The sequence below is a fragment of the Amphiprion ocellaris genome, chromosome 15 (assembly GCF_022539595.1).
Source record: "Amphiprion ocellaris isolate individual 3 ecotype Okinawa chromosome 15, ASM2253959v1, whole genome shotgun sequence".
NCBI classification, from domain to species: domain Eukaryota; kingdom Metazoa; phylum Chordata; class Actinopteri; family Pomacentridae; genus Amphiprion; species Amphiprion ocellaris.
The window spans coordinates 11092714-11117590 of NC_072780.1; the positions used below are offsets into that span (position 1 = coordinate 11092714).

Sequence of the window (24877 nt, forward strand, 5' to 3'; positions counted from 1 at the left end):
GGAGGGGAGGTTGTGCAAGGTAACACCACAGAGGAGTAAAAACGTGATATTCCCCTCAAGAACAATAACCCAACTGCTATATTTCTGTATACAAAATGCTGATGAAGTTATAATGAGGAAATCAAAGTATGCAGAGCAGAGAGGAATGTGTGAAGCCCAACTCTCAGCTCAGGTTGTTGCAAAAACACCGTTGAGCATTATGAACAGCAGTGCTGTAAATATTTTATTGGCCCGCTCTGTGAGACACACAGGCAAAGCTTGAGAGGTTATTTTAAAAAGAGGCTTTGTTCAGGTAGAATGTAATACTGCTGCAACTGGCTGTGGACTGTGACAACTGACCTCGTCCAAGGATAAAAACTGGATTGTGTAAAAGGTATTTTAATCAAGTCGTGCAGAAAAATCATCACCAAACTGACCTTCAGTGTACAACCTGCTTAGACAATAGGACCAAAGTTTGTAGACAGCCAGATTCCCAGCTCTCACTCTCAGATGTAGCTAGAATGGTAATGACTGCAGGAGGCTGGAGATTTGTGGTGTGGTTGAGAGTAACACAGTAAGCCATCTAGAAGAGAAATCTTCTGTAATCCTTCCATTTCTAGCTTTTATTCATTTCAGCTTATTTGTCCTTGCAGTGCTTCCTTTGCTGTCAGTCTCTCTTCTCACCTTGATGTATTCTGTTCTGGGAAGCATCTCACGGAGCTACAAAACACGTGCTGGAGGCATATTAAAGAGTCAATTGAATGACTTTAAAACTCATCTTTGTGTTAAAAAATTACACATTTAACATATGCATATGAAACCACATTTGTCTGAATCTGTTTTTGAGACTGTTATTATGTTGCAGTTAAAGGTGGAAATGCTCATCCATGGCCTTGAGTGCTTACTTTCCTCTTGATGCCGGCAGATAAAAAACTTGACTTTCATTGTAGCGTTTTCTTCAACACAAGGCTGAAAAAGCTACATTTATCTGCGACCTCTTGAATGTTCAAGCCTGGTCTTGGTTGGGTTTGGTCAGAAGTGGACTTGGTGACATCTGCAACCCTTCCTAACAGTGGTATTATGGTTTAATGCCCTGGATTTCAGTTCTATATCACTGCATCAAGATGAAGAAGTTCAGTCGACACTAACATGATTCTGAGTTGGTGTTAAAGGTCAGTTTGTGCCACTTCATAGCAAATTAATGAAAGCCTTGCATGTCCTTAAAGATTCTCTTTTAATTTTTTGCTCGAAATACCACAAATATGGCTAATTTCAACATGAGTGTATAACTCCTGGTTTTGCAGTGCTGTCGCTGAGAGGCTGCTGTCCACGCCCCCTTCAGGAAGAAGACTAACTCTGTATCTGTGATTGACACCTTGGAGCAAAACAGTTGGCCAGCTTACAGCTGACATAGACATGAATGAGAATGTAAGACCAGGACTTTCTGTTGCTTCTAACTTTCTTTATGAGTCACCATGTACATGGAAATGCCAAACACTGCAGTTTAAAAATCATAGGATAACGTTATTTTTTATACCGACAAATCAAAGTAAAGATGTTTTTACCTTCGCTGACATGTTTCAACTGCAACTGCAGTCTTCTTCAGAGCGTCATCCGACGTGTGCTGACGTGTCCTATTTTATCAGACAGATTCTGACAGATCTGTCAGATGATGCTACCAACAAGCATAAACGATGGATCAAGGAGGCCATCGAGATCAGGAAGCGGGCGAGCTGCTCCATGAACCGGGACGAGGGGGTCTACACCCTCTAATACCTGGGACTCCATCCTCCAGAGACCACCGGACGGAGGGGGCGTGGCCTATCTGACAGATTCTGACAGATCTGTCAGACCGGTCACCTGATAAAAAGGACACGTCATCACACGTCAGATGACGCTCTGAAGAAGACTGCAGTTGCAGTTGAAACACGTCAGCAAGGTAAAACCATCTTTACTTTGATTTGTCGGTATAAAAAATAACGTTATCTTATGATAATCAACGACAAAATGAACATCATCCAAATAGTTAAAAAATCAGTAGTTTAGCAGTGCAGAATTCTACCTTCGAAATGGCATCTAACTGAAGTGACAGCTGATTAACATGACGTCTTAAGGGACTGGATTTCAGCCACTATTTCATACTCATGCCGACAGAAACAGAAAAACGTGAATGAGAACAGCTTTATCGCACATACAGCTGTATCAAAATGCATTATATGTGAGTAGGAGAGAAGCAAACAGATGCAAACATCGGCTAAGTTCACGTTGCACTGAAATACAGCAGGTGACATGAAAACGCATTAACTCATTCAGTCCTTATTTATGGGTTTCACATTGGACAGAAAGTTTCCACCATCTCTGAATGTCCATCAGCATTGCAATTTCCAAAGAGCTCTGACATGTGGACAAAAGGTTAAAGCTAATGGTAACGTTAGCCACATTAGCCGCACAACATGCTGAAAATTTTTGTCTTGTGGAGATGGTGCCATAAGTAAAACTAAATAAGTAAAACTGGGGCTTCGGTTCCGCGAATGTTGGGAGTGCATAAGACTCTTGTGTTCACTCTTGCAGCAAAAAGCGGAACGTTTGGTGTCTTTTACTTGTAGCTGAGACATTTTAACGTTATCAGAAGCAACCAGGTGGACTGAAAAGGCAGCTGCTCATTCTAAATGGGTCACCTTGCAAGCAGCAGACAGTGAGAGCAGGATTATATAAAGTTTGAGCTATATGATGTGCAGCTCTGCAAAATTCTTACCGGTTTGTGAAGCTAGGAGGCTATCTAGTTGTTGAGGAGGCTTGAGGAATGGCAGAAGTGAAAGTCATCATATCTTAACAGCTTTCACTTAAGATTATTCTATAGCTTTATTGTTTATAACAAACACAAAACACAACAAAACTATATTTTCACCATATGGGACCTTCAAGTTGTCAAAATTGGAACGTTATCATTTATTCTTTCACTTTTAACCATACTACTCTGCTGTGTGGTTTGCACTGTTAATCGTGTGTCCTTCCACAGAGCTAATGTGGGTTTTTTTGTTTGTTTTTTAAAATTAATCAGTGTACAAACACACAGTAGGTGTACTGGGATGGACAAAAAACATATTTCACAAGTATAAACTATTTTAGTTTCAGGGTCACTCCTAAATAAAACTTCATTAAGATGATCCCTTCTGTGTCCCTGTAGGAAGAATGGTATTTCTAGATGCTTCAACAGCTCAAATAAAAAACCCTGACAACTGGGGACACACAGAGGACACACAGTGAGCACCTTGCAGGTAGAGCAGGACAGGAGAGCTCTTCAGAAGCACTGAGTGTCACTAAGAGATCCAGGCGCTCCACTTTAAAACCTGTGGGTTACTCTTTTCATGTCAATGCAGCCTATTACTGATAAATGAGAACAGCAGGAAGGCTAACTTCACCTTCACCCTATCCATCTGGAACCAGACGGTGCTTTTCATCGAGTAAAAAAGAAAAAAAAAAAATCAGAGAACAGAAGAGCTGTGCCAGCGCAGCCTACAGCTGTAAGGGGTCACATTGCGGGAAATGTGTAACATGTTTAATTTGAGATGCCTAAAGTAACAGAAGAACCCATTGCTGAGGATGAGTGGATTCACATCCTGAACACTAAAATGTCTTTACCCTCACATTATAGCCAACACAGTAACACGATGACAAAAAGTGCAGGAGACGCTTGCTGTATGTAAGAATTTCCCATTTTCAAAGAGAATGTCATGTTTGAGTTGAATGAATATTAACTACATAAATTCAGGCTTGTTCAGGCGGTATAAAAAGGTAAATGTATTTTAACTGTCATGTCTGAAGTGAAATTAAATTCTATGTTTCTCTGGCACAGCAACCTAAATCAAATTCGCAACAAATCTGTGAAAGAAAATCTGATCCTAAAGGGTAGAATTTTACTTTTGGTGTCGTGTCAGAAACCCAGAGAGTCAATTAACAACTGTTACAGCATTTGAAATCTTCAGAAAGTCAACAGTGGCACTTGAAAGCTTCAAAAACATTTGGAATTGTCTTGATTTTGGCATACATATGATATAAAACATCATTAGCTTTTCATACAAGTCCTTTGCTGATGGAAATTATGTAATATTATATAAGCATGTGAACATTTGCTTTCAGTGTCTTTTCTTACTCCCTCATGTAGCAATAACTGCAACTAGAGGTTTCCGGTAACTATTCATCTCTCCTGTACATCAGCTCGAAGCAATCTTAGTCCCTTCCTCTGTACAGAACAATTTGAATTTGGGTTGTTGGTGTGTTTCCTAACATGAAAGGCTTGCTTCAGGTCCTTCCGCAACATTTCTATTACATTTATGTCACGACTCTGACTTAGCCGTTCCAAAATATTAACTTCATTCTACTTTGGTTTAGACCATGTGTGCCTTGGGATGTTGTTCTGCTGTACGATGTTCTCTTGAGATTCATTTCAACTTAAGATGTCTTGTTACTCAGCTTGGCTTATGTAATTGAATATTCATTGTTCCATCAGTTTTGTCAAACCTTCAATCACGAATATACATTGTGGTTGCCCTAAGAGTTTGATGAAAGAAAAAACATTTAGTGAGGAAAAATACTGCTAATGCTCTGCACTAGTAATGTCTTACAGATTACATCGATACTCTGCTATATCTCATCAAAAAACTTAAAAACGACTGATGTCACTTTGGTGACTTTATATGTTTGTGTGTGTCTCAGTTATAGGTTCACAAAGTTTATTTACTCAGTGTGTTTGTTCCCTGCTGGAGTCTTCAGTTAAACATGGACACCAACATGTCACTTCAGGCACTGGTTGAAAAATAGAATTTGTGAAACTCCCACCAACTTAATAACACAAATAAACAACAATACTATATTTTTTCCTTACATTAAAGGCTGACTGTGATTTTTGCACTGGGTTGCACTATAAGGACATAAACAAACACTTGATTTTATCTTCTATCTGCTTCAACATATGATTCAGCTGATAATTCAAAATTTCCAAGGGCCCTTTTTTCTTACTGCAATACCTGCACCGTCCACAAGGAGGGAGCAGAGCCCTTTCTCTAACATGCAACCTGGCTACTCTTCAAAATCCTCATCTGTTCCTCCTCCTGTCTTGCTGTCACTTGGTTTGTGTTGTTCCTCTCAGCTTTCCTCATTTTCAGAACAAAATGCTGCATAAGTCGTTGTTTTATCAATTTATTGAGTATTAGAAACATGAAAAAATACCCAAAAAGCCTATGAAATAACATTACATATTGAATAGCAAAACATTTATATAAACCGTTGATAAGACTAAGGCTACTCTATGAAACCTTTGCAAGGAATATCCTCAGCAGTTGCTGATGTTGGCACAGTGCTATGAGAGTATGTTCACATGTAATCGTTCGTTTTGTGCATGACTGAGCAGAAACCTGAGCTTCGAGAGGCTGTGATTTACATATGGGTGTGAATGTGAGGCTGCAGCGGCTACACAGTGATTTATACAGTGTGTGTATTTTGGTGCATCCAAGTTTGAATTCAACTGAATGTGGTGCGTATGCAGAGTTGTCCCAGTTTTCTGGTCCACGGTGAGGTGCTGTCTTCATCCTTCATGTATAAAAGTGAAGAGCCAGGGTGACAAGATGGAGAGATGGATACAAGATCTATTAATCAGTAATAAAAAACAAAGTTAGAGCCACGATGCAGAGGTTGCTGGAGAGATTAGATGATGACAGATGTTTGTGCGTTTGAATGTACAGATGTTGGGCCGGGCCGAGTGAAGGCCTGGTCAGGACAGAGGCGGCAGGGATCGGGTGCTCATCGGGCTGCACTTGACCTTGGATGGCGATGGAGGTGGCTGGGTGAGATGAGGTGATGAGGGGGACGGGCGAATGTGTCCACACTGGTACTCCCTCCCAGTCCCCGAGTGGCCCGACACCGAAGCCTGGGACCGACCTCGGGGCCGGCGTAGCTGAGGCGGGGTGGTGGAGCAGGAGGGCATGCACTTGTACTGAGAGGGAGAGTGGTGGCACGACGGATGGCGGGTGGGGGAGGTGTAGCACCCAGGAGCAGAGTGACGGCTTGGCGACGGGTGGCGGCTCGGTGATGGGTGGCGGCCAGGTGAGGGGTAACGGCCAGGGGAGGAGTGCCTCCCCGCTAAAGGCTCACGGTTACTGGGTAAGTGGTCCTTAGGGCGTTTGGGTGATTTGGGTGATTTGGGCATCTTGGGCGACTTGGGTGTCTTAGGTGTTTTAGGCGATCTGGGAATGGGATGAGAGGTGGAGTAGGAGTTGGTGGAGTGAGAGGCCGGGCCGTGGCTGGGAGAGGCAGAGTCTCCATTGTTGGCAACCTTGTAGAGGAAGACGTCATACTGAAGGGGTTTGCTGGACTCCGGGTGGAGTTTGGCCTCTTTGGGGAGAAGCACCTCCAGGCCAATAGTGACTCCATCCTGATGTGGAAATATAGTAAGTAGAGAAGGATGCAACAATGCAGGGACAGTCACAGACGCAGCACAATGACATAAAGAGACAAATGCAGACATGGACAAAGCATCAGATACAGGGCACAGACTAGACAGCTGAAATAAGGATTTTTGGTCCCTTATCTTCTCATTGAGGATAATATGCTGAAAGTGACAACATTTTACCCGACTAATTGCATTTTGGTGTCATGTTTCTGTTCACCCGATGAATGTCAATCCAATATTTACTTTCATATTAGCTCAGTTTTTGGTTTCCATTAGCTCCTGAGGAAAATGTCTAGAAATGAGTGTCTTTTTGCTGAAACAAGTTACAGGACCCAGAAAAGAGTGTGCTAAAAGACACTGCAAAATTTATAGGAACTTCATAGAGTGGAGGGGAACTGGTTGGGTGATAATTGTCATCTGTACATGCGATTCTTTTTACATAATTTTTTAAATTTACTTTTCATGTACATTATTGTAGCTACTTTAGCTGTAACTTTAAGGTTCTGATGGTGGTTCTTAAGCCAAAGCATATTTGTCATCCTTTAAATGTAGATATTATACTGTAGAACACTGTAAAAAGTGAAAACCAGTAAAAGTGACCTGTCTTTATGAGTTTAGTAACAGTGTTGAGTTACAATATAAAATCTAAGTAACACAGATTAGAGATGTTGGTATTGACAGCAACTGTGATTTTTAAAGAATAAAATATTGATACTATGGTAATAATACGCATATGACAATATTGTAAATAATCCAGCACCAGTAACTCTCTGGTATAATATACTAACAATACACAGTACAGTTATGGTTACAGACCCTCTCTCCACTTACCTACACCTACTTTTAATGCAATTCATTTATCAAAAAAAGAGACAAAACAGTCAATAAACAAAGTTAAAGATGCATTTGACTGACAGCACTATTATATTTTCCCTATTTCCTATAGATATTGCAATAATATTGCTATTGTGAAGTGTTTTGGCTATGATAATCATATGATGAAAATGTGATATCATGAGAGCCCTAATACAGATTGAAGGTGGGAATTTGTGCAGAAATAACCAAAACAAAGTACAGACAAAGGAATAGACAACAACAACAGATATTTCAACATTCATATCCAGTCAATATATGAAAAACTGAACATAGGAGTTTACCCTTACTTTCTGTGTAAAAAGACAGAAATTTCTTGGAAGTTGTGATCTATCTATCTATCTATCTATCTATCTATCTATCTATCTATCTATCTATCTATCTATCTATCTATCTATCTATCTATCTATCTATCTATCTATCTATCTATCTATCTATCTATCTATCTATCTATCTATCTATCTATCTATCTATCTATCTATAATTAAATTTATCTGAATAAACATTAAGTATATATTGGTAACTTTCAAGGTCTGTAGTAGCTTCTATTCAGCTTAGGGAGCTGTCCATGGTTCTGAATAAGCAGCAGTCACCTTTGTGTGTGTGTGGTGTAATCTGTGAGCAGCCTACTGAGGCACAAAAGCAGGGTCAGCAATGCATTCAGTTATTATTAGTGAGAGAGCAGTTGGGCAGTAGTTAGCTTCATCACGAGCAGACATGCAGAGAAAGGAAGAAAGAAAAAGAGAGAGAGAGATAGAGGTAGTCTGCAGGGAAAGCGGAGCTCATAGCAACACACAGGGACGAGCTGGATAAAATTAAAAAGATTTATTCCAACAACTGTGAACTGTAATCCTCCATGTATACCCAAAAAAGTACAAAAGAATCTCAAGTACATTAAAGCATTATAAATCACATTGAAAACCAAGACACAGCGTGTGTAATATATGTAGATAGATTCAAATATCAACTCCAAGCAATTACTTTGACCTCATGTAGTCTAGACATATCCACTTATTAGCAATGTCAAACATGAATATTTCGCAAATACATATTCACTTAATTTTCCACGTACTTCTTTTGCAAATATTACGTTTTCAGACATTTTTTTTTCGTTGATAACACCAATGCATGCGGGCAGAGATAGAGAGAGAGAGAGCGAGAGAGAGAGAGAGTAAGGCGGGGCAGGCAGGGGTGAGGAGAGGGGAGGGTGGGGGGGGGAGAATAGACAATGAAGGAGTTCATTGGCCAAAGACCAAGGCAGGGCATCAGTACAGAGGAAAGTCAGTCAGCAAGTTGGTCCAAGCCAGAGATTTTTAGTCCAGTGTAAGAGGCGGATAGAGGAAAGAAAGGAAAGGCAGCGGCGCCACTATGTGATCAGTGTTGGCAATGCAGCCTTGTAAACAGGACTGTTGTGCTTCTCAAGTTGTACCTTTATAACTCATGTTGTGCTTTCAACATTTAGGTCTTATTCGACTGTTACGCACTTTGCCAGGTGTAAACAATGCTAGCCTAGGAGCCCTGTGTGCAGTATTTTGGTCTGATTCTCCAGCGGCACACTACGACAGATGATGACATTATACCAGGTTGTTCTGGAGCATGTTTACCTCGGCGTTCTCCTCCGTGTTGTTGGGGGTGTGGCCCTGGTCGTGGGCGAAAGAGGCCGGGCGGTTGTTCTCGTGCTTGGGGGAATGAGAGTTGAGGATGTTCATAGAGCCCTCTTCCTTGGCTTTTGGGGATTTTGCTTGGTCATCTTGCTTCTGAGGCTCATCCTGCAGAGAGAGTTGGTTACTCTTCACATATGTCTGACAGTTAGCAGAGAAAAACATCTTAATAAGCACGCCTGAGTTCCAAGTGCATTCTAATGCTTGGATTTGTGTGCAGGTTTTGTGCAAAATTAAATGTTTTCAAGGTTTGATGCTGCAAATGTGTCTTTTACATTGTTTGTGGGGATGTTTTGTCATGTTAAATTCCTGGCATGACAATTTCTCTAAATAGTAAATGCTGCTAATTGTGCTCTGGCAGCCACAGTGTTTAACGAAAGAAGTACAAAATACATAAAAAAGAGGGACACTATGTAGGATAGTACATTAGACGCTCCCAGTTAAGCTCCTTGTCAACAGGGGAAAAGAAAAGGCTGATTTCTTTTTGTGTGGTGGATTAATCTCACCGCAATCCAAAGCAACAGGAGAGTTGATTTGACAAGGACACCGTCTCTTTACAACTGCTTCAAACTAGAAATCTAAAACTAAACTGAAAGTAAAAACAGAAGCTGAAATCATGCGGCTCAGTCACGTCTAAGACAAACTACAGCTATCTGTCAGAAAAATCCCCTGTTGCCAGAGATAATCATTCCTGAAGGTCACTGTATGCACCGATACAGGAACTGCATGTTCAGACCTTTATCTAATCAACTAATCATACCTCAGCATTCCAAAAAAATACCGATCAGACCTATGACATTTAAAAACTGCATTGCGGACCGTGTGCCTGCAGGGGCTTTTTAGCCTCTAGACCTGACATTTAGAGCATCCGGAAGTCACAGAAACTCATCTATAATCACTGCACTGAAATGCCAGCAGAGCTCTGAGAGCAGTGGCTTCTATGAAAAAAAAACAAGTCACAATTTGTTCACTTCAGTGTGTTCAGCCAAGTGTGTTTAATGGACTGAGAATTAGTTTGTAATTTTGAAAATCCATCAGCCTGTGTTTGCAGTTAAACGTGGTAAGTGCGTGCCATTATCGGCCGCAGAGACGTGTTTGTATGGCTGCAAATGTGTTGTGTCTGCGTGCATGTCGGTTTGTACATGTTCAAGTCATCTATTGACTGACATGTCACAGTTATCTGAAGGTCAGAGGCGCAGCGGCCAGAAAGTAGGACACTATTGATCAGTCGCACTGAATACAGCCAGTCACGACTCACTAAATGTCCCTTCATGCAACAGATCCAAAAATTTTAGAGTCATGTTTTCATTGTTGGTTTCATAGACTACATATGCTGCTTATGTTTTTTTTTATATCTACCTCTATTAACAAGAATCCCAATTGATTTTTGAGTATAAGAGTGTAGTCATGCATCAGCAGCTTTGTACAGTGTATTGGTTTAGTAACCCAGTAGGCGAGCGTGATTGACGGACACAAAGACGGGCATGAACACAAACCCCCGCACATAGAAACATGGACATAAATTAATGCATTCATAGTCACACACTCACACACATGCTGCTACACAATGCAGAGCACTTTACAGCAGCACTACATGCACAACCTGTAGAAGAGAACTGGGTAGAAAGAAGAGGGAAACCTGCTGCACAGGGACCTAAAATGGCTGTTGGAGCTGCATTGGGGGAGCGAGCAGCAAGCAGTTAAAACCAAATGGAGGGTCAGCTTCCTCTCCGAGCTTCTCAGGATGCAGAGGCACAGGTAAGACAGAGGCAGCGAATGTGGGAACTTGCTATTTATTTGCACAGCGGCGACTACATAACACCTCCGAAACAACCGGCTGCAGGAGACCTTGCAGGAGGTGATTAATCATCTCACACAGAAGTGTAACATGGAATACAGCTGGTCAAGAACGAGATCAGATGCGGGGAGAAAAGGTCGCGGAAGTGAGGTCTTTGCAGCAAATGAAGAACCAAAAAATCAGGTGTCTAGCAGCTGCAGAGTGGGTAAAATCAAAGCAAAGCCAGGGAGGGAGACTGCTGCAGGCAATGTGGACGTCCCCACCGTGCTTACCTGGAAGTGGTTATAAAGGTTTCTAGGTTTATATTCCCACGTATAGCTGGTTGCTGACGGCCTCTGAGTGTGAAAAGCAATTAAACACAGACATTCTCCACTGAAATCCTAACGAGAGTCTTGTGTGCTCAGAAATTCAGTACGGGTAGATGATGACAGAGACAATGAATCAAATCATAACTCAAGCTGGCAGGGAGGCAAGGTAGGAGAGAACATGATGAGGATGAGAGGAAAGAGAGAGAGGAAAATGAACGGAAAGCAGAGAGAGAGAAAAAAAATCAGTTGGAAGGAGAGGGAGAGAGCAAACATGAGGAGAGTTGGGGGCATACCTGACAGATAATGTTGTCATAGTACGCCAGGTTGTGAGTGTGAGCTTGGGGAGCGGGCGGAGGGGTGTCGCACAGTTTCCTTACGTTTGGCTGAGAGCCGTCGGCTGTTGTGGAAACCGAGAGTCCGTCCGTCTGTGGCTCGGTGCTCTGTGGGCGGTACTTGCTGCAGGAGGGCACAGAGGGAGAGAGCTGTGTGGTAAATATTTGCAGTAATGTGTCTTCCTCTTAAAATCTGTACATTTCATCTCTCTCCAGTTCCACGTTTTCCCTCACTTCGTAATGTGGGAGCTTACAGCGAGCCGTTTCATCATGCAGTCAGTGGGGCTGTAATTTGTGGAAATGGCGTATCAGCTTGTCAGAATGTTAAAATGGTCATTTGAGATGTCTGGAAAACTATTTTTGAAATGCTACGGCACATTATTCCACAAATTACATTTCTACTAGTCATAACTGATCTACAGACAGCTTTAATTTAATCACAGTTGCAGATATCTACAGCTGAATTTCCACATGTGGAAGAAGGAGCATGACTAGTGGGAATGTAATATCTCATTTAAGATATTAGCAATTGCATTTGTGATACGTCTGACATATCAGCATAGCATTTTGGATATACCAGCCTAATTTGCATATGTATGTCACTTCATTAGCATATTAATTAAAGATATGCTGCACTAATTATTGTGACATATAGACCTTTAGGCATCAGCTGTAGTCTATAAAACCAGGTTTTATAGACTTGCTTTAATGGGATGTCATCTTTTTATTGCTTTTCAGGGTTTTTAGTGCATTTATTGTTGGCGTTTTGCAACTTTTGTCTTCTCATAGTAACTTTATCTTAATTTCACCTTAATTTTGCCTCATTTTCTTTGGCCTGACTGTCTGGCTTCATGTTCTTATTTTGCCCTGGGTGTCCTGCTTTTGCTTTGTCTGTCAAAGCACTTTGTAAACTCATGTTGTTAAAGGTACTATGCAAATGAGGTTAATACTATTAATTAATTAATGGACATGTTATCCATTTCACATATCAGTAAGTTACATTTCCACTGGTTAGAAGTGAGCTGTTACTATCAATACTTAGAATGTCAAATAGGAAGGATATGTTGACTTGGAATTATCAATTCTGTACAACAATTTAAATCTGCAACTGAGTTTAAAGAACAGTCAAAAATTTTAATTTCATTTTAATTGGGTTACAGGTATCTACAATGGATTTCCACTAGTAGGATCGCTTTTGTCAGTATTAAGAATTAACATTTGGAGAAGTTAGAAATGTACCGTAGATATCTTTAATTAGATCAAAATTACATCATGGTTGTTGGAAATATAACTTGTCAAAAAGCAGGTGTTGATTTCTACAGCTGAAATTACAGCTACTGATTAAATGTTAAACTAGCTCATCAGACAAAGCCTGATACATCCCACACAAAAATATGTCATCACAGTAAATTTACATAATTCAGTGGATATTCTTCTACTCTTATTTGACTTAAAAATGCTTCCAATATATCAGTAGGTTGTGGATTCTTTCAAAGGCTGTCACAGAAATTTGGCTGATGTTGACAAAATTCCAGCTACCTCTCTTAGCGCCAACCAAATAGTGTAACTCACAGCTCATATTTTTACATTCTCACCTCCCAGTCTCTCACACACACACACACACACACACACACACACACACACACACACACACACACACCTGCGTTTGCGAAGGCGTCTGTTCTCGTTCTTGAGGCGATGCAGCCTCTTGGCAAAGAACACGATGATCATGAACAGCAGGAGGAGCACGAACGAGGCCACGCCCACCACCACGCACAACACCTGGAACTCAGTGACCGCCCAATCACAGCGCATGCCTTTGTTCCAGATGTAGTCCTGCACGTTGCACCTAAATACAAAGAGATGGAAAAGAGAAGAAGAGAGGAAGAAATAGGAACTCAATCACTCTTTGATTTTAAACAAACACTTTTAATTTGCGGTCAGCTTTCCTTCTCCTCTGACTTGCTGTTTAAAAAAGCCAAGAGGTTTATGAGGAGTGTTTGCCCATTGCAGCAGAGTATTTACCATATTTATTGCGACAATATCTGAGTCAGAGTAAAGAGTGTAAAATGGTACTTGGGGCTGATGACATGGTGTCCTGAAGTCTGTCCAGCAAAGCAGGGATTGGGCCTGCAGCCTAGCTCTTAATGAGATCAAAGGATCAGAACACGTGCGTGCAAGTGTGTGTGTGTGTGTGTGTGTGTGCGCATCCATGTTCTTGTTATTTCCGTGCAATTGCATGCAAATGTTTGAATGCTGCTTGAACATATCTAGATGCATGTGTGTGTGTGTAATATGCACGTGTGATATTACTCAGCAGGTACGACAAGATGAGCAACAGTTTACTTCCAAGCTTACAGCGAGGCGGCAGGACAGGACAGATGGTGCTATCGAGGCGTGCACGAGCATGTTTCTAAGTAAAATGTGTGTGCACGAGCGGCGTGTGTGTGTCTTTAATGCGTCCCTCCCTGACCTTAGTGTATTGTCTTCCCCGTATACTTTCTATGTGTGTGTGTGAGTGTGTGTATCAGCTGTCAGCAGCCTACCAAGACACACACACACCCTTTACCCCCTGCCTCCAAAACTGAGCTAATCCTTCTGCGACCCTGCTGCGATCTTGACGAACCCTCATGACACACAAAGCCAGCCTTCTGCCTTTGTGCGCCAGTGTTTTTAGTGTGCGTCTGAAGTGTCCTAAATCTTTCCTTTTGTGCTGCTGAACTGACACACAGGAAATTATTCCAAAAGGATAAGTTTTGAAACCTAATACCCCACCACCATTCACATACTGCACACTGAAAAGCAATTCCAGCGACTTATTCTGACCCTATAATTAAATGCATGGTTGCAAGATAAAAAAATAACAAATAAAATTCACCAAATCCACTGATTTGGATAAAACTTTTAACTTGCAAACATGCTTTTAAAGGGCTGGGAAGGTCAGGAATTCCATGAACCTAATATTTTGTGTAATTTATAGTCAAATATCCCTATTAGTTGATTTAAAACTAAAGTCAAATTGATGTAAATGAATGAAACTGGCTGAATAAATTAATTTTTCTTCACCTTCAGTTAACAATTTCAAGTTTTCATATCTTAACATGCCAGGACAGGTAAGACTATTAATTAAAAATACCTTCGACTTGGAGAGAAAATGTTGTTTGTTAGTTGAACACCGTTTTCCTGACACAAAATGATGGGTGCAAACTGTGTTATTTATTTCTGTTGCACCCAAATGTAAATTTTTAGACCTGCCCTATTGCAAGCTGTTCACTAAAAAGTTTGATTTTAATCGACGGACAGGATAAAAAAAGGAGAACTGTACAATCCTAATTATGATGTCCCCAAGAAAAACAAGCCACACAGTGCAGTTCACCTGTAAATTCCAAGTGTTTGCATGTTTCTCACCTGCAGAAAGCTCCGATTCCAGCCACCACAGTGCACACCCCTCCGTTGAAGCAGAAATTGGGTTCAACGTCACACTGAGACACACACACCCCAGGTCCGGACTGCACAAAGCCCAGCCTGCAGCCACCTTCCCCAAAGGCCCCACCTAAGCCTAACCCATCGTCCCTGTCCAGCCCTGGCATGGGAGGAGCTGGTAAAGATGGTCCACTGTTCATGTTGGGCCTCACGTTGTCAGGAACAGCAGGAGAACCAGCCAGGAGTGGATTCTCATCCTCCATGTCGGCTGGAGGTGAAGGGGTGGGCTCGGGCTCAGGGGTCGTATCCAACGCTGAGAGGTCATCGTCGGGGGACAGGTAGTCGTAAAAATCAGAAAGCGTCCATGCAGTGGGGTCCCCTGCTTTCTGCTTCTGGGGTTTCGGGACTTTTGCCCAATCCAGAGCGACATCAGAGGGCACGATATCTGGCGCAGGACTGTGAAACGCCACGGTAATTACGTCATCGGATGATGGCTGGTCTGGACCCGCCCCCCCGGCAGTGAGCTCCTCCCCCACAGGTGGGTCTTCCTCCACGAAATCGAGGTGGACGTGTTTGTGAGAATGGTGGTGTTTGTGGGAGCTGAGTGGGAGTTTGGCGCCGATCCCGAGCCCTGCTCCGATCAGGTGTTCTCTCTCTGCAGAGTCGTCGCTGAGCACCATCCTGGCGTTCAAGGCCTCCTTGTGGACGGTCGACTGGTTGCGGTGATGGTGGCGCCTGGCCAGTGAGTGCCTCCCTGTCAGTCAGACACAGAAAGGTTATGAGGTTGTCCAAAATATTGAACTTTATTCATTTGGAGGACTCACAACAGACAGATTGAACAAAGATTTGTCAGGATCAGGTCAAGTTTCGACTGCTAGCATTGATCAAACTCTGAAAACAAAGCCTATAGCGCAGGTTTTCTATTAAAAATCAGTAGTTTCCAAGCCCAAGATGGGGCGATCCTGATAACATCATAATGTGTTTGTTCAGATGAGACAAAGGAGACTTTATACAGCTGTTTTAAATAGTCCTCTACAAGACAGGCAAACTGACTTTCATGTGCAAAATCGATTTAATGATCCTGACATGATTATTATTGTGAACACGGAACAATGACAGAAAACTATGGGAGTCTGACAGTCATTTTTTGTGTTTTTGCCTAAATGTAGGTTAAAAAAAGATGAACAAACATGCGTATACATGCATTTAACTCATCACAAGACTGTGTTTTTTTTGATAGAGATCGAGGCCTGAGGCTGAGGTACAGTAATTTGCAGAAGCGCCTTAATGTTGTACAAAGATACTTTTCTAGGAGAACATTCTTCGCTGTAAACTCAGCTAAATTTAACAAACATTATGCAATTTAAAATGCGCTATATATACAAAGTCTATCCACAAGAGAGCTGGTTTAAGGAAAAGTGCAGCTGAGCAGGAAAAAAAAAGAAAAACACTATCTTCAGATCACTTTTAACAGCTAAGTGATTAATTGTCGAAGAAATGAGACCAAGAGCAGAAGCTCTTGTCTTGAGCGTGTAATTAGAATGTGGTGATGAAGGATTAGGACCATGACTGATTGACTAATGTGCTCTAGTGACCGAGACTGGATGAGGATTAGATTAGGATTTAGAGCTATAGGTTAGAGGCTGACTGGTCAGGCACTTCTTTTGTACTTGGCAATCTGCAGAGGAAGATGTACACACACACACACACACACACACACACACACACACACACACACACACACACACACACACACACACACACACACACACACACACACACACACACACTCATCGAAAGAGGCAAAGTGATGCAGACGGACAGGAATTCTTAGAACCTTCGAACATGCAGCAGGCTGCCAGTTGGCCAGTCATTACAAACTCAGTCAGACATTGTTCAAACCCACAGAGTTGCCTTTTAATTCAAGTGGAGAGCTCAGTTTCTCAAAAAAAAAACTTGTAAGGGCCTTTAAAAACATGGAGTTTATGCTTTGGGTGTTGAAATCAAACATCATATTACTTCTGACAATAAGCAACATGATGAAGTTGGAGTTAGAGGCTAAAGCTGCTGTTAGAAAATGTGGAATAAATTTATTTAAATGATGCAGTCCAACATTTTTTTTGAAAACAATTCTTATTTGCTTTTTTCCTAAGAGTTATAGAGTGTCCTTAGCTTAAGTTTAAGCTTGTAAAAAAGTTCACCTGACTCTGCCCAAAAGCAATAAGATCACCCATCTAGAAGCTTTAAGGTTAACTGATTAAGAGCTTGTTTTACATTAAAAAGAGTTAATATCAAGAAATATTTAGGCACATATCTACATATAAACAGTTTTTACACATGAGATTTTGTGCATATTAAAGAAATAAAACTAAACATGTTAACTGGCGAACTTCAGTTGTACTGGAAGGCGTGTTTTGTTACCAATGGCAACAGTCTTATACTGAAATCTGCATTAGCTTCAATAGTCCACAGCACAAAACATATTAGTTTCAAAGCAGTGACTGTAAAACTAAGATGATTACATTTTTTGGGCCTGTCTTTTTCTATTAGCCTGTGTCTATTGCACGTAACTTTTGAGTTCTTTTGTTTTGTTCTTAAACAGAACAACAAAACCTGCATTTTGGAGGGTTAGTGGTGGCATTAGCCACAGGACTTTCACCCAGAACTTGGAGCCCTGTGTGGAACTGTGCTATTTTTGTATCTTTTACATTTTGATGTGTTTTTAGTTGCTGTTTTCAGTGGTTGTTTGCTTTTGATTATGCTGGAGACATGAGATCACAATTTGGGTTAAAACACACCTGTACCAACACTAAGCACAATTCTCCAGCTGTTTTATGAATTACTAGCATGACGAGGCTTGCCAAAATAAAAGCTCCTTACAAACGCAAACATCTCACAATTCCACTGCCTTTTTGTGGAAAAATAAAAAGTACATTTTGTGCCGTGGACCAGTGTGGCTGACATATATTTTGGTGTGAGACTAGGCTCCACTGGACAGAATCACAGAGCTGACCAGAGCTAACATCTGCTGCTTTAGCTCCACATTTAACACATAGACACAAGAGTTTAATCTTTGTGAAGTTCATTAGGCATTTCCTAAATGTTAGACTAAAGAAAGAAAGAAAGAAAGATCCTACTGTTGCACAGTTTCTGGGAATATATTTCCTGCACTGGTGCCAGTGTTCCCACAGTTGACAATATTTTAAGAAGCCACTTCGTCACCCTTTTCCACTGGCCTGGTACATCTGCACAAATGGCCAAACTCATCCAGATTCTTGGCTCTCCCACTGCCACCCTGAAATCAGTGTCCAATGAGATCACTGCTCTCAATGTCTGCCACTTCATTCAGAGCAAATACAAAAACCATCTGAACGTGCCTCGAGTCACGAAGACTAGCGGCGGCCGAGGAACCGTGAGATTCACCTCACACACACACTCAGCGCAGTTGCCATGGTGAGATGTAAAGAGGTGCCATGTTGAAAGAACAGAGCGAGGGAGTTGCAGTGGAAACAGAGAATCCAGTGTTAGCGCTCGCTCCCTCTCTTGTTTTTCAATCAATCAGCCAGCCAGTCAGTAAGTGTTATATGCCAACTCCATCTCTGGGAAAGCTGAGGTGGAATGAACTCAACCGGTTCACAGTTTGTGAAGGAGACATGCCCCACCGATTTAAAGTGATTACAAACAGATTCGGTTTTCATTTGAAGGTCCAATCTGCCAATTTGTTCTCCGCTGAGACTTAGATGTTGCATCCTGTTAGCAGCTGGCGGCCTTTATGGCGATTACCAGAGCAAAAGGGAACATGAAGAGATTACAAGAGCGACATGATCAACTGAATGCACGAGCCCCCCGCTTAGCAATTTGATTTCCGTCTTTAGAAATGGTGTGATTTGTGCCTTTAACTGCTGCTCGGCTCTTAACCTCTGGCATCACGGTGAGTGTGTCACCATGGTAACAAGTTTTACCTGAGGTCACTGTGATTGGTTAGAGGGCGGGCTCCCGGCAGCGGCACTGGCAGGACGCAGTGGGAGTGGTGGGAGCCCTGCAGTGTTGCTGGACAGAGACCTACTTTTCTAACTGTGTCCACTCATGTAAGCTAGAAAGATGCTGACTACGCCCACTAGATTCACAGCCAGCAGTCAGGTGCACAACATCTGAAGCAAGAATTTATTCGTAACTGATCCTTAATTGGGTTTACATTCAAATTGTGTTGTGCAGCTGCTTTGAGTTTTCATTACCTTTGATGGTCCAGCCTCCACCCCTTAACCTGAGGGGCGCTTTTGATTTTTTTAAAGCTATAAATAGTCGTCTCCCTCCCCTCCTGTGTTTATGCCAGAGAAAGGAAAGGAATCAGGAGATGCTGATGATCTGATCTATGGTGACATATCATGAGCTTTCTGGGGCTACAGGGCAGATGGACCTCACAGTATGCGTTCACCCAGACACACTCACTCTCACATGGCAGAGCAGGCAAGAATCTGGACCGGATCCACATTGTTTGACATGGACACCAAGGAGAATATGTTCCTGTGTGTTTGTGTGTGTGTGTGTGGTTTTATAAGGAGCTGAAGTGATTGGTACATTATTTGTTTTTTGTGGTGTTTTGGGTTCAAAGTGTATTAATAGGCAGCTTGGTTTAAATCAAGTAAATGGGCAAAAAACTAATTAATTGTGACACGTGAATATTATGTTTTTTACAGTCCACTACACTGTAAAAAACACTTTATAGCTGTCATTTTTTTTCATACAATTTACTGTTATTTTACAGATTCTCAGTGTTCTGGTTTGTAAATTTACATGTTAGCTACAAGAAGAGAAGAAAAAATGGCCAAAACTGTAAATAACGCGAACATAGAAAAACAGTCATTTTTACAAATTTGTTCATTCACAATGTTTGAAAATGACACTACTTTTACTGTATTAAAATCAGCAAAATCTCTAGTCATTCTACAGATATTTGTCATTATTTGAAAGAAAATATGTGCATATTGAGGATGGAAGAAATGGAAATAATTCTTTAAACTGTTTTTATGTTTTTTTCTGTGTTTTTTTTAACATTTAACTGTTACAGATTCTCCCCATTCTGGTAAATTACAGAAAATATTCGCTAAAATTGCAAAATCACAGAAAAAATATATGTATATATGTTGACTGTATAAAAACAAAACAAACAAAAACACAAGCCAAAACCGTACATAGAATCTACGTCAAAAATCTTCATTTTTGCAAAAAGTCATTCGCTCCTTTACAGTGTCACCATAAAATTAACACGAAATTTTATGGAATTTAAAAATCTGTTAAAAACATCATTATTTTGCAGATGTTTGCTGTTGTTTTTGGTGTTTTTACAGCTTGTGAATGCAACCGTATTTGACTGTTATAAGCACTTTTTTCTGGGATCCTGGTTGCCATATTTTCACTTTTCCACTTTTTCTACATTTTTTTTAACAGTATATGACAGTAAATGACACAGACAGGCTGTATTTGGGGTTTTGCCTTCAGGTTGGACAAATCAAGGCGGTGTACAGATTGCAAACACTTTGAACCTGTCAAGCTAGACTTTATAGAATTGCAAGTGGCATGTTTATGAGGTTTTATAGACTACAGAATCTATCTCTCTATCTATCTATCTATCTATCTATCTATCTATCTATCTATCTATCTATCTATCTATCTATCTATCTATCTATCTATCTATCTATCTATCTATCTATCTATCTATCTATCTATCTATCTATCTATCTATCTGTTAAATTAATGTGCAATAAATCAATGCTCGCAATAATTGCAAGCAGCAACATCTCAGTCCTGCTGCTTGGGTTGCAACATGCACTCAGTCTGCCTGACAATGAGGTAATAACAGTGAGTACTCCAGATTCCCCAGAAGGCTCCAAAGCAGCATCAAAGGAATATTAAGACTATATTTGACTCCGTGTGTGCTGTGGTGTTCCTTTTTATGTGTTGATCTACTGCACTTTAATAAAAGAGAGACAAACATGAGAGAGAAAAATGCCTCTAGATCTTATATCCTGCCCAGATGGCCAATGGCAGCCACCCTTACTGCGCTCCTAATTAACCACATACCCCCCCCCAAAACCACGTGGTATGCGGGCTTTAATACATGAGAGACGGGACGCAGGGCGTATATTAACCGGTCAATATGTCACAGTGTTAACGCCTGGTTACACATCGAGGGCGAGAGATGCGGATGGAAGAGGAGGGGTGGATGGGTGGGTGACAGTGGCAGCGCGTGCCCACGTGCACCCAACCGACCCTGCGCGTGCACGAGCCACCCTGTTGCTGGGCAGCGCTCATTTCTGCAAGATTTTTTGCACGTTTTCCTCCAGACAATCAGACAGACAGGCAAACAGAAGAAAGGATGGACCGTAGGTAGAGGAGGATGCAGGGGAGGAAGAGGAGGAGGAGGAGGAGGAGGAGGAGGAGGAGGAAGAGAGGTGGTGGTGGTGATGCAGAGGGGGGATGTCCAGTGGTCTCAGGCATCCCCTCCTCCTCCTCCTCCGAATGTCTGGAGGAATTCAGTCCTTTCAGCACCATGAATGGGCCTCCTGTAGCCGGGCCACGGTGCACCTAATCCCGCCTTTGTCTTTGATACGCACCGACGCGACCGGTCGCAGCTGCATTGCTGAACTGTCAAATATCCCAGTGATCGTCCACACTCATACGGTTCGTCATACAGCTCATATTAGGGTGAGCAAATTGAAATTAAGCAGCCTAATCACAGGAGGGAGAGGTGTTTTTTTTTCCCCCTTTACCCTCCTGAGTGGACACAGCGGATGCAGCCAGTGGTTCAAGTGGCATTAATGATCAACAGAGGGGCAGAAAATGTGAAATCCCATCAATGGGCTTGTCTGCACAGAGATGTGATTGTCTTTTGAATGCAATTTGATTCATAGCTGCTATAAAAATGAGGAAAATGTGGTATTATGAATGCAAAATGCCATGCCATTTAATATATCAGTGTCTACTTTCATGATCAGTGCACATCAAGTTGCCATCAATTAGCTGCAAGATTCTTGGTGCTATAATAAATGACATTAGCGCACATTAAGCTGCCACCAGCGCACATTTTCCCCCCACTTGCATCTCCATGCCGCATACATGCACATTTGCATGTGTCATTTTTCAAATCAAACCACCGATGTGTCTTTTTTTTTTTTTTTTTTTTTTTTAAACAACGTATTCACATACGTGCGCGTCTCCGTGCACATATTAAACCATAGGTACACGCACGCACAGGGTGGGACACCGGTAGTGGCGCGGTCTTACCGTGAGCGCACAGCGGGATGACGACCATGGAGATGGTCAGCAGCACCTGCCAGGTCCCCAAGCGACTGTCACAGCGCGCCATAACGCAGACCTTCAGTACCCCTCTTCGATGCGAACTCTGATCCCCTCCGTTTCTCCTTCGGTGCCACCGGTCAGATCTCGGAGCTGCACAATTAATCCTCACGGCGAGATCGTCCAAAGTTCAGATCTGGTCCATTTTCACCATGTTGCCTTTTTTTTTTTTTTTTTTTTTTTAATCCTCACCGAATGGCCTGGTATCTCTGTGTGTGTCGGTTTAGCGGCTCGTGTTCGGTTCCATTGCGCCCTCTCCTCCACACCTTTTACGCGCGTGTCACTTCTGCGCTTCTTGGATGTCCGTCGACGGCACGAGCAGGCGGTACCGGGAGGAGTTGTAGTAGTAAAATGCGCGCGACCAGCGGAGGATCTGCAGACGAGATTTTAATGGTTCGTCTCTGCCCGCCCGCCCGCCTGCATGCATGCACAGATCTGTTAAGCCTTTTTTCCCCCTCTTCCTTTGGCTATAGCGGCGCAGAACGGCACGGCGCGCGCGCACTTTGGGTGTCAAAGTGCCAACACACACACCTATGCACAAACTCACACTTATGCACACACACACAGTGGAGTAAACCCTTTGCCAGCCTCCAGCCTCAGCCTGCTTGTGCAGAATGGGGGTGAGTGGCGGATTTAAACAGCGTCTGTTAACATTAGAAGTCAATATGCTCCATTTTACACCACAGCAAGTGTGTGTGTGAACATTATGTCCAAGAGCCCCTCACACACACACAGACACACACACACACACACACACACACACACACACACACACACACACTCTCTCTCTCTCTCTCTCTCTCTCTCTCTCTCTCTGTCTGTGTCATTCTCTTTCTGTGTCTGGGTGTTGTTTATGTGCTGGGGGCTTATTTGGTTGCCTTTGGGCAGTAGAGAGAGGTGTGTGCCTGGATAATCCTCTTACTGTTATATTGAGATATAGACTCCAGATAATAGCTGGTGAATCACATCACCCCCCACCCCCCCCACCCCCCCCCCCACACACACCCCCAGTTCCCCTCCTTCCACACTCCCCCAAAAGTGTCATTTTCAAAATTTCTTGCTCCCCCCCATCTTCCATGATCACTCTTCAGTCTGCCTTTGCAACACCGTAATCTATCTTTCACTCTACCATAGAATTGCTGCCACCAACATGTATGTAATCGCTGCTCTGTGACACTAATCCATTTTCCCGTCTGTGTGTCTCCATTTCTGTCACAAACAGCAAACAAAACCGACCTGCAGAGGGCCAACTGCCCACTCTTTTCCTAAATGGGATTATGTCAAATATATTCTGGAATAATTAAGACCAAACGCTCCAGTGAGCAAATTGCACTTTTGCTCATTAGTCATTCAATCAGGAGTCAATTGATCCCAGCTCCCAGCATCCTGCTGCTCCCCATCAATTATGCCACACCCAAAATTTAAAACTGGGTCCCCACTCTCAGTCTCAGCAACAGAAAAGAAGGTTTTTTTGTCTGTGTGAGAAAGAGATGGCAGGGTGGAAGGAAGAGGGAAAGATAGAGGCAGCAAAGAGGGGGTGAATGTGATCCGGACAGAGATGGGTGAGCGTTGAAGAGGGGGAGCTGGAGAGTGCTGGAGACTGAGGAACAGAAAAATGTTCACTGATGCACTGCCAAACAGAGCAGAACAAAATTGCTTCCGCTCCCGCCTACCACCACCAAACACACACACATATACACACATCACTACCATGATAAAAACACACAAGCACATACATCCTATCTTTCAACCCTCACTCTCTGCATCGACTGATTTAATTCCACCGTTGGGCTTTTTATGGGCAGAATAAACTACATGAGGTTCAAAGAGTGTTTTCTTGTGCAGGATGAACAGATGGATCTTGCTGGGAAAGCAGAATGGAAGAATAGCACACCTTGGTCGACGCCAAGCTCTGTGTGCGCATGTTGGGTCACGTTGGTTTTTCCATCCTGTCCCTGTGTTGAACAGCGAGGGGTAGACAGGATGTCCAAAGGCCCTCCAGTGCTTGCTCAGTGTGTGGCTGCGAAGGTTGCAACATCCACTCTATAGGGAGAAGAAGAGGCTGGTTATTGAGCTGTATCTACACCCAGAAAGCCTGAGGGCGAGAGACAGGATGTGGTCTTTTAAATGTAGGAGTCTGTCTCTTTTTATCATCCATTGCTGGCAAACAGGCCGTCACTTATCACATTCATTCTCACCACACCTTCCCCATCAACAAGGTATTATGTGCTTTTACTTTGAAACCAGAAACATTTTATACCTCAAATTTGTAGCGTTTACCCGCATGAAATTCAGAAGATAATTCAGACAGGTGACAAGATGATCACCCACAGCACTCTTTGAACTGCACACAAGTCATGACATATGCCTGTGATGGTGAGGGCTTCATGTATTTTTTTATTAGGGTCCGAGCACCACGAAGTGGTGCGAGGAACCTATTGAAACCCTAGGAATTATTAGGGTCCGAGCACCACGAAGTGGTGCGAGGAACCTATTGAAACCCTAGGAATTATTAGGGTCCGAGCACCACGAAGTGGTGCGAGGAACCTATTGAAACCCTAGAAATTATTAGGGTCCGAGCACCACGAAGTGGTGCGAGGAACCTATTGAAACCCTAGGAATTATTATTATTATTATTATTATTATTATTATTATTATTATTATACTTTTTTCTACGGACGGGGAAAACGCATTTTTGA

General features: G+C 42.3%; 1 protein-coding gene across 5 annotated transcripts; it reads right to left on the reverse strand.

Moving 5' to 3' along the window:
• Positions 1 to 5162: 5162 nt before the first annotated feature.
• cspg5b (chondroitin sulfate proteoglycan 5b) lies at positions 5163 to 22789 on the reverse strand. Of its 5 annotated transcripts, none has more exons than XM_035951830.2 (7): positions 22107 to 22789; positions 14808 to 15576; positions 13060 to 13248; positions 11445 to 11523; positions 11032 to 11094; positions 8905 to 9069; positions 5163 to 6409 (listed from the first exon to the last, which is right to left on the reverse strand). In XM_035951830.2, exons 1-7 carry the CDS (start codon positions 22186 to 22188, stop codon positions 5750 to 5752), a joined length of 2007 nt encoding a protein of 668 aa, XP_035807723.2. In that variant the 5' UTR covers positions 22189 to 22789; the 3' UTR covers positions 5163 to 5749. The 5 variants fall into 5 exon arrangements, with proteins under 5 accessions (XP_035807723.2, XP_035807722.2, XP_023133852.2 ...); XM_035951829.2 differs by having other exon boundaries at positions 11361 to 11523; XM_023278084.3 differs by lacking the exon at positions 11032 to 11094 and having other exon boundaries at positions 22107 to 22784.
• Positions 22790 to 24877: the final 2088 nt, after the last annotated feature.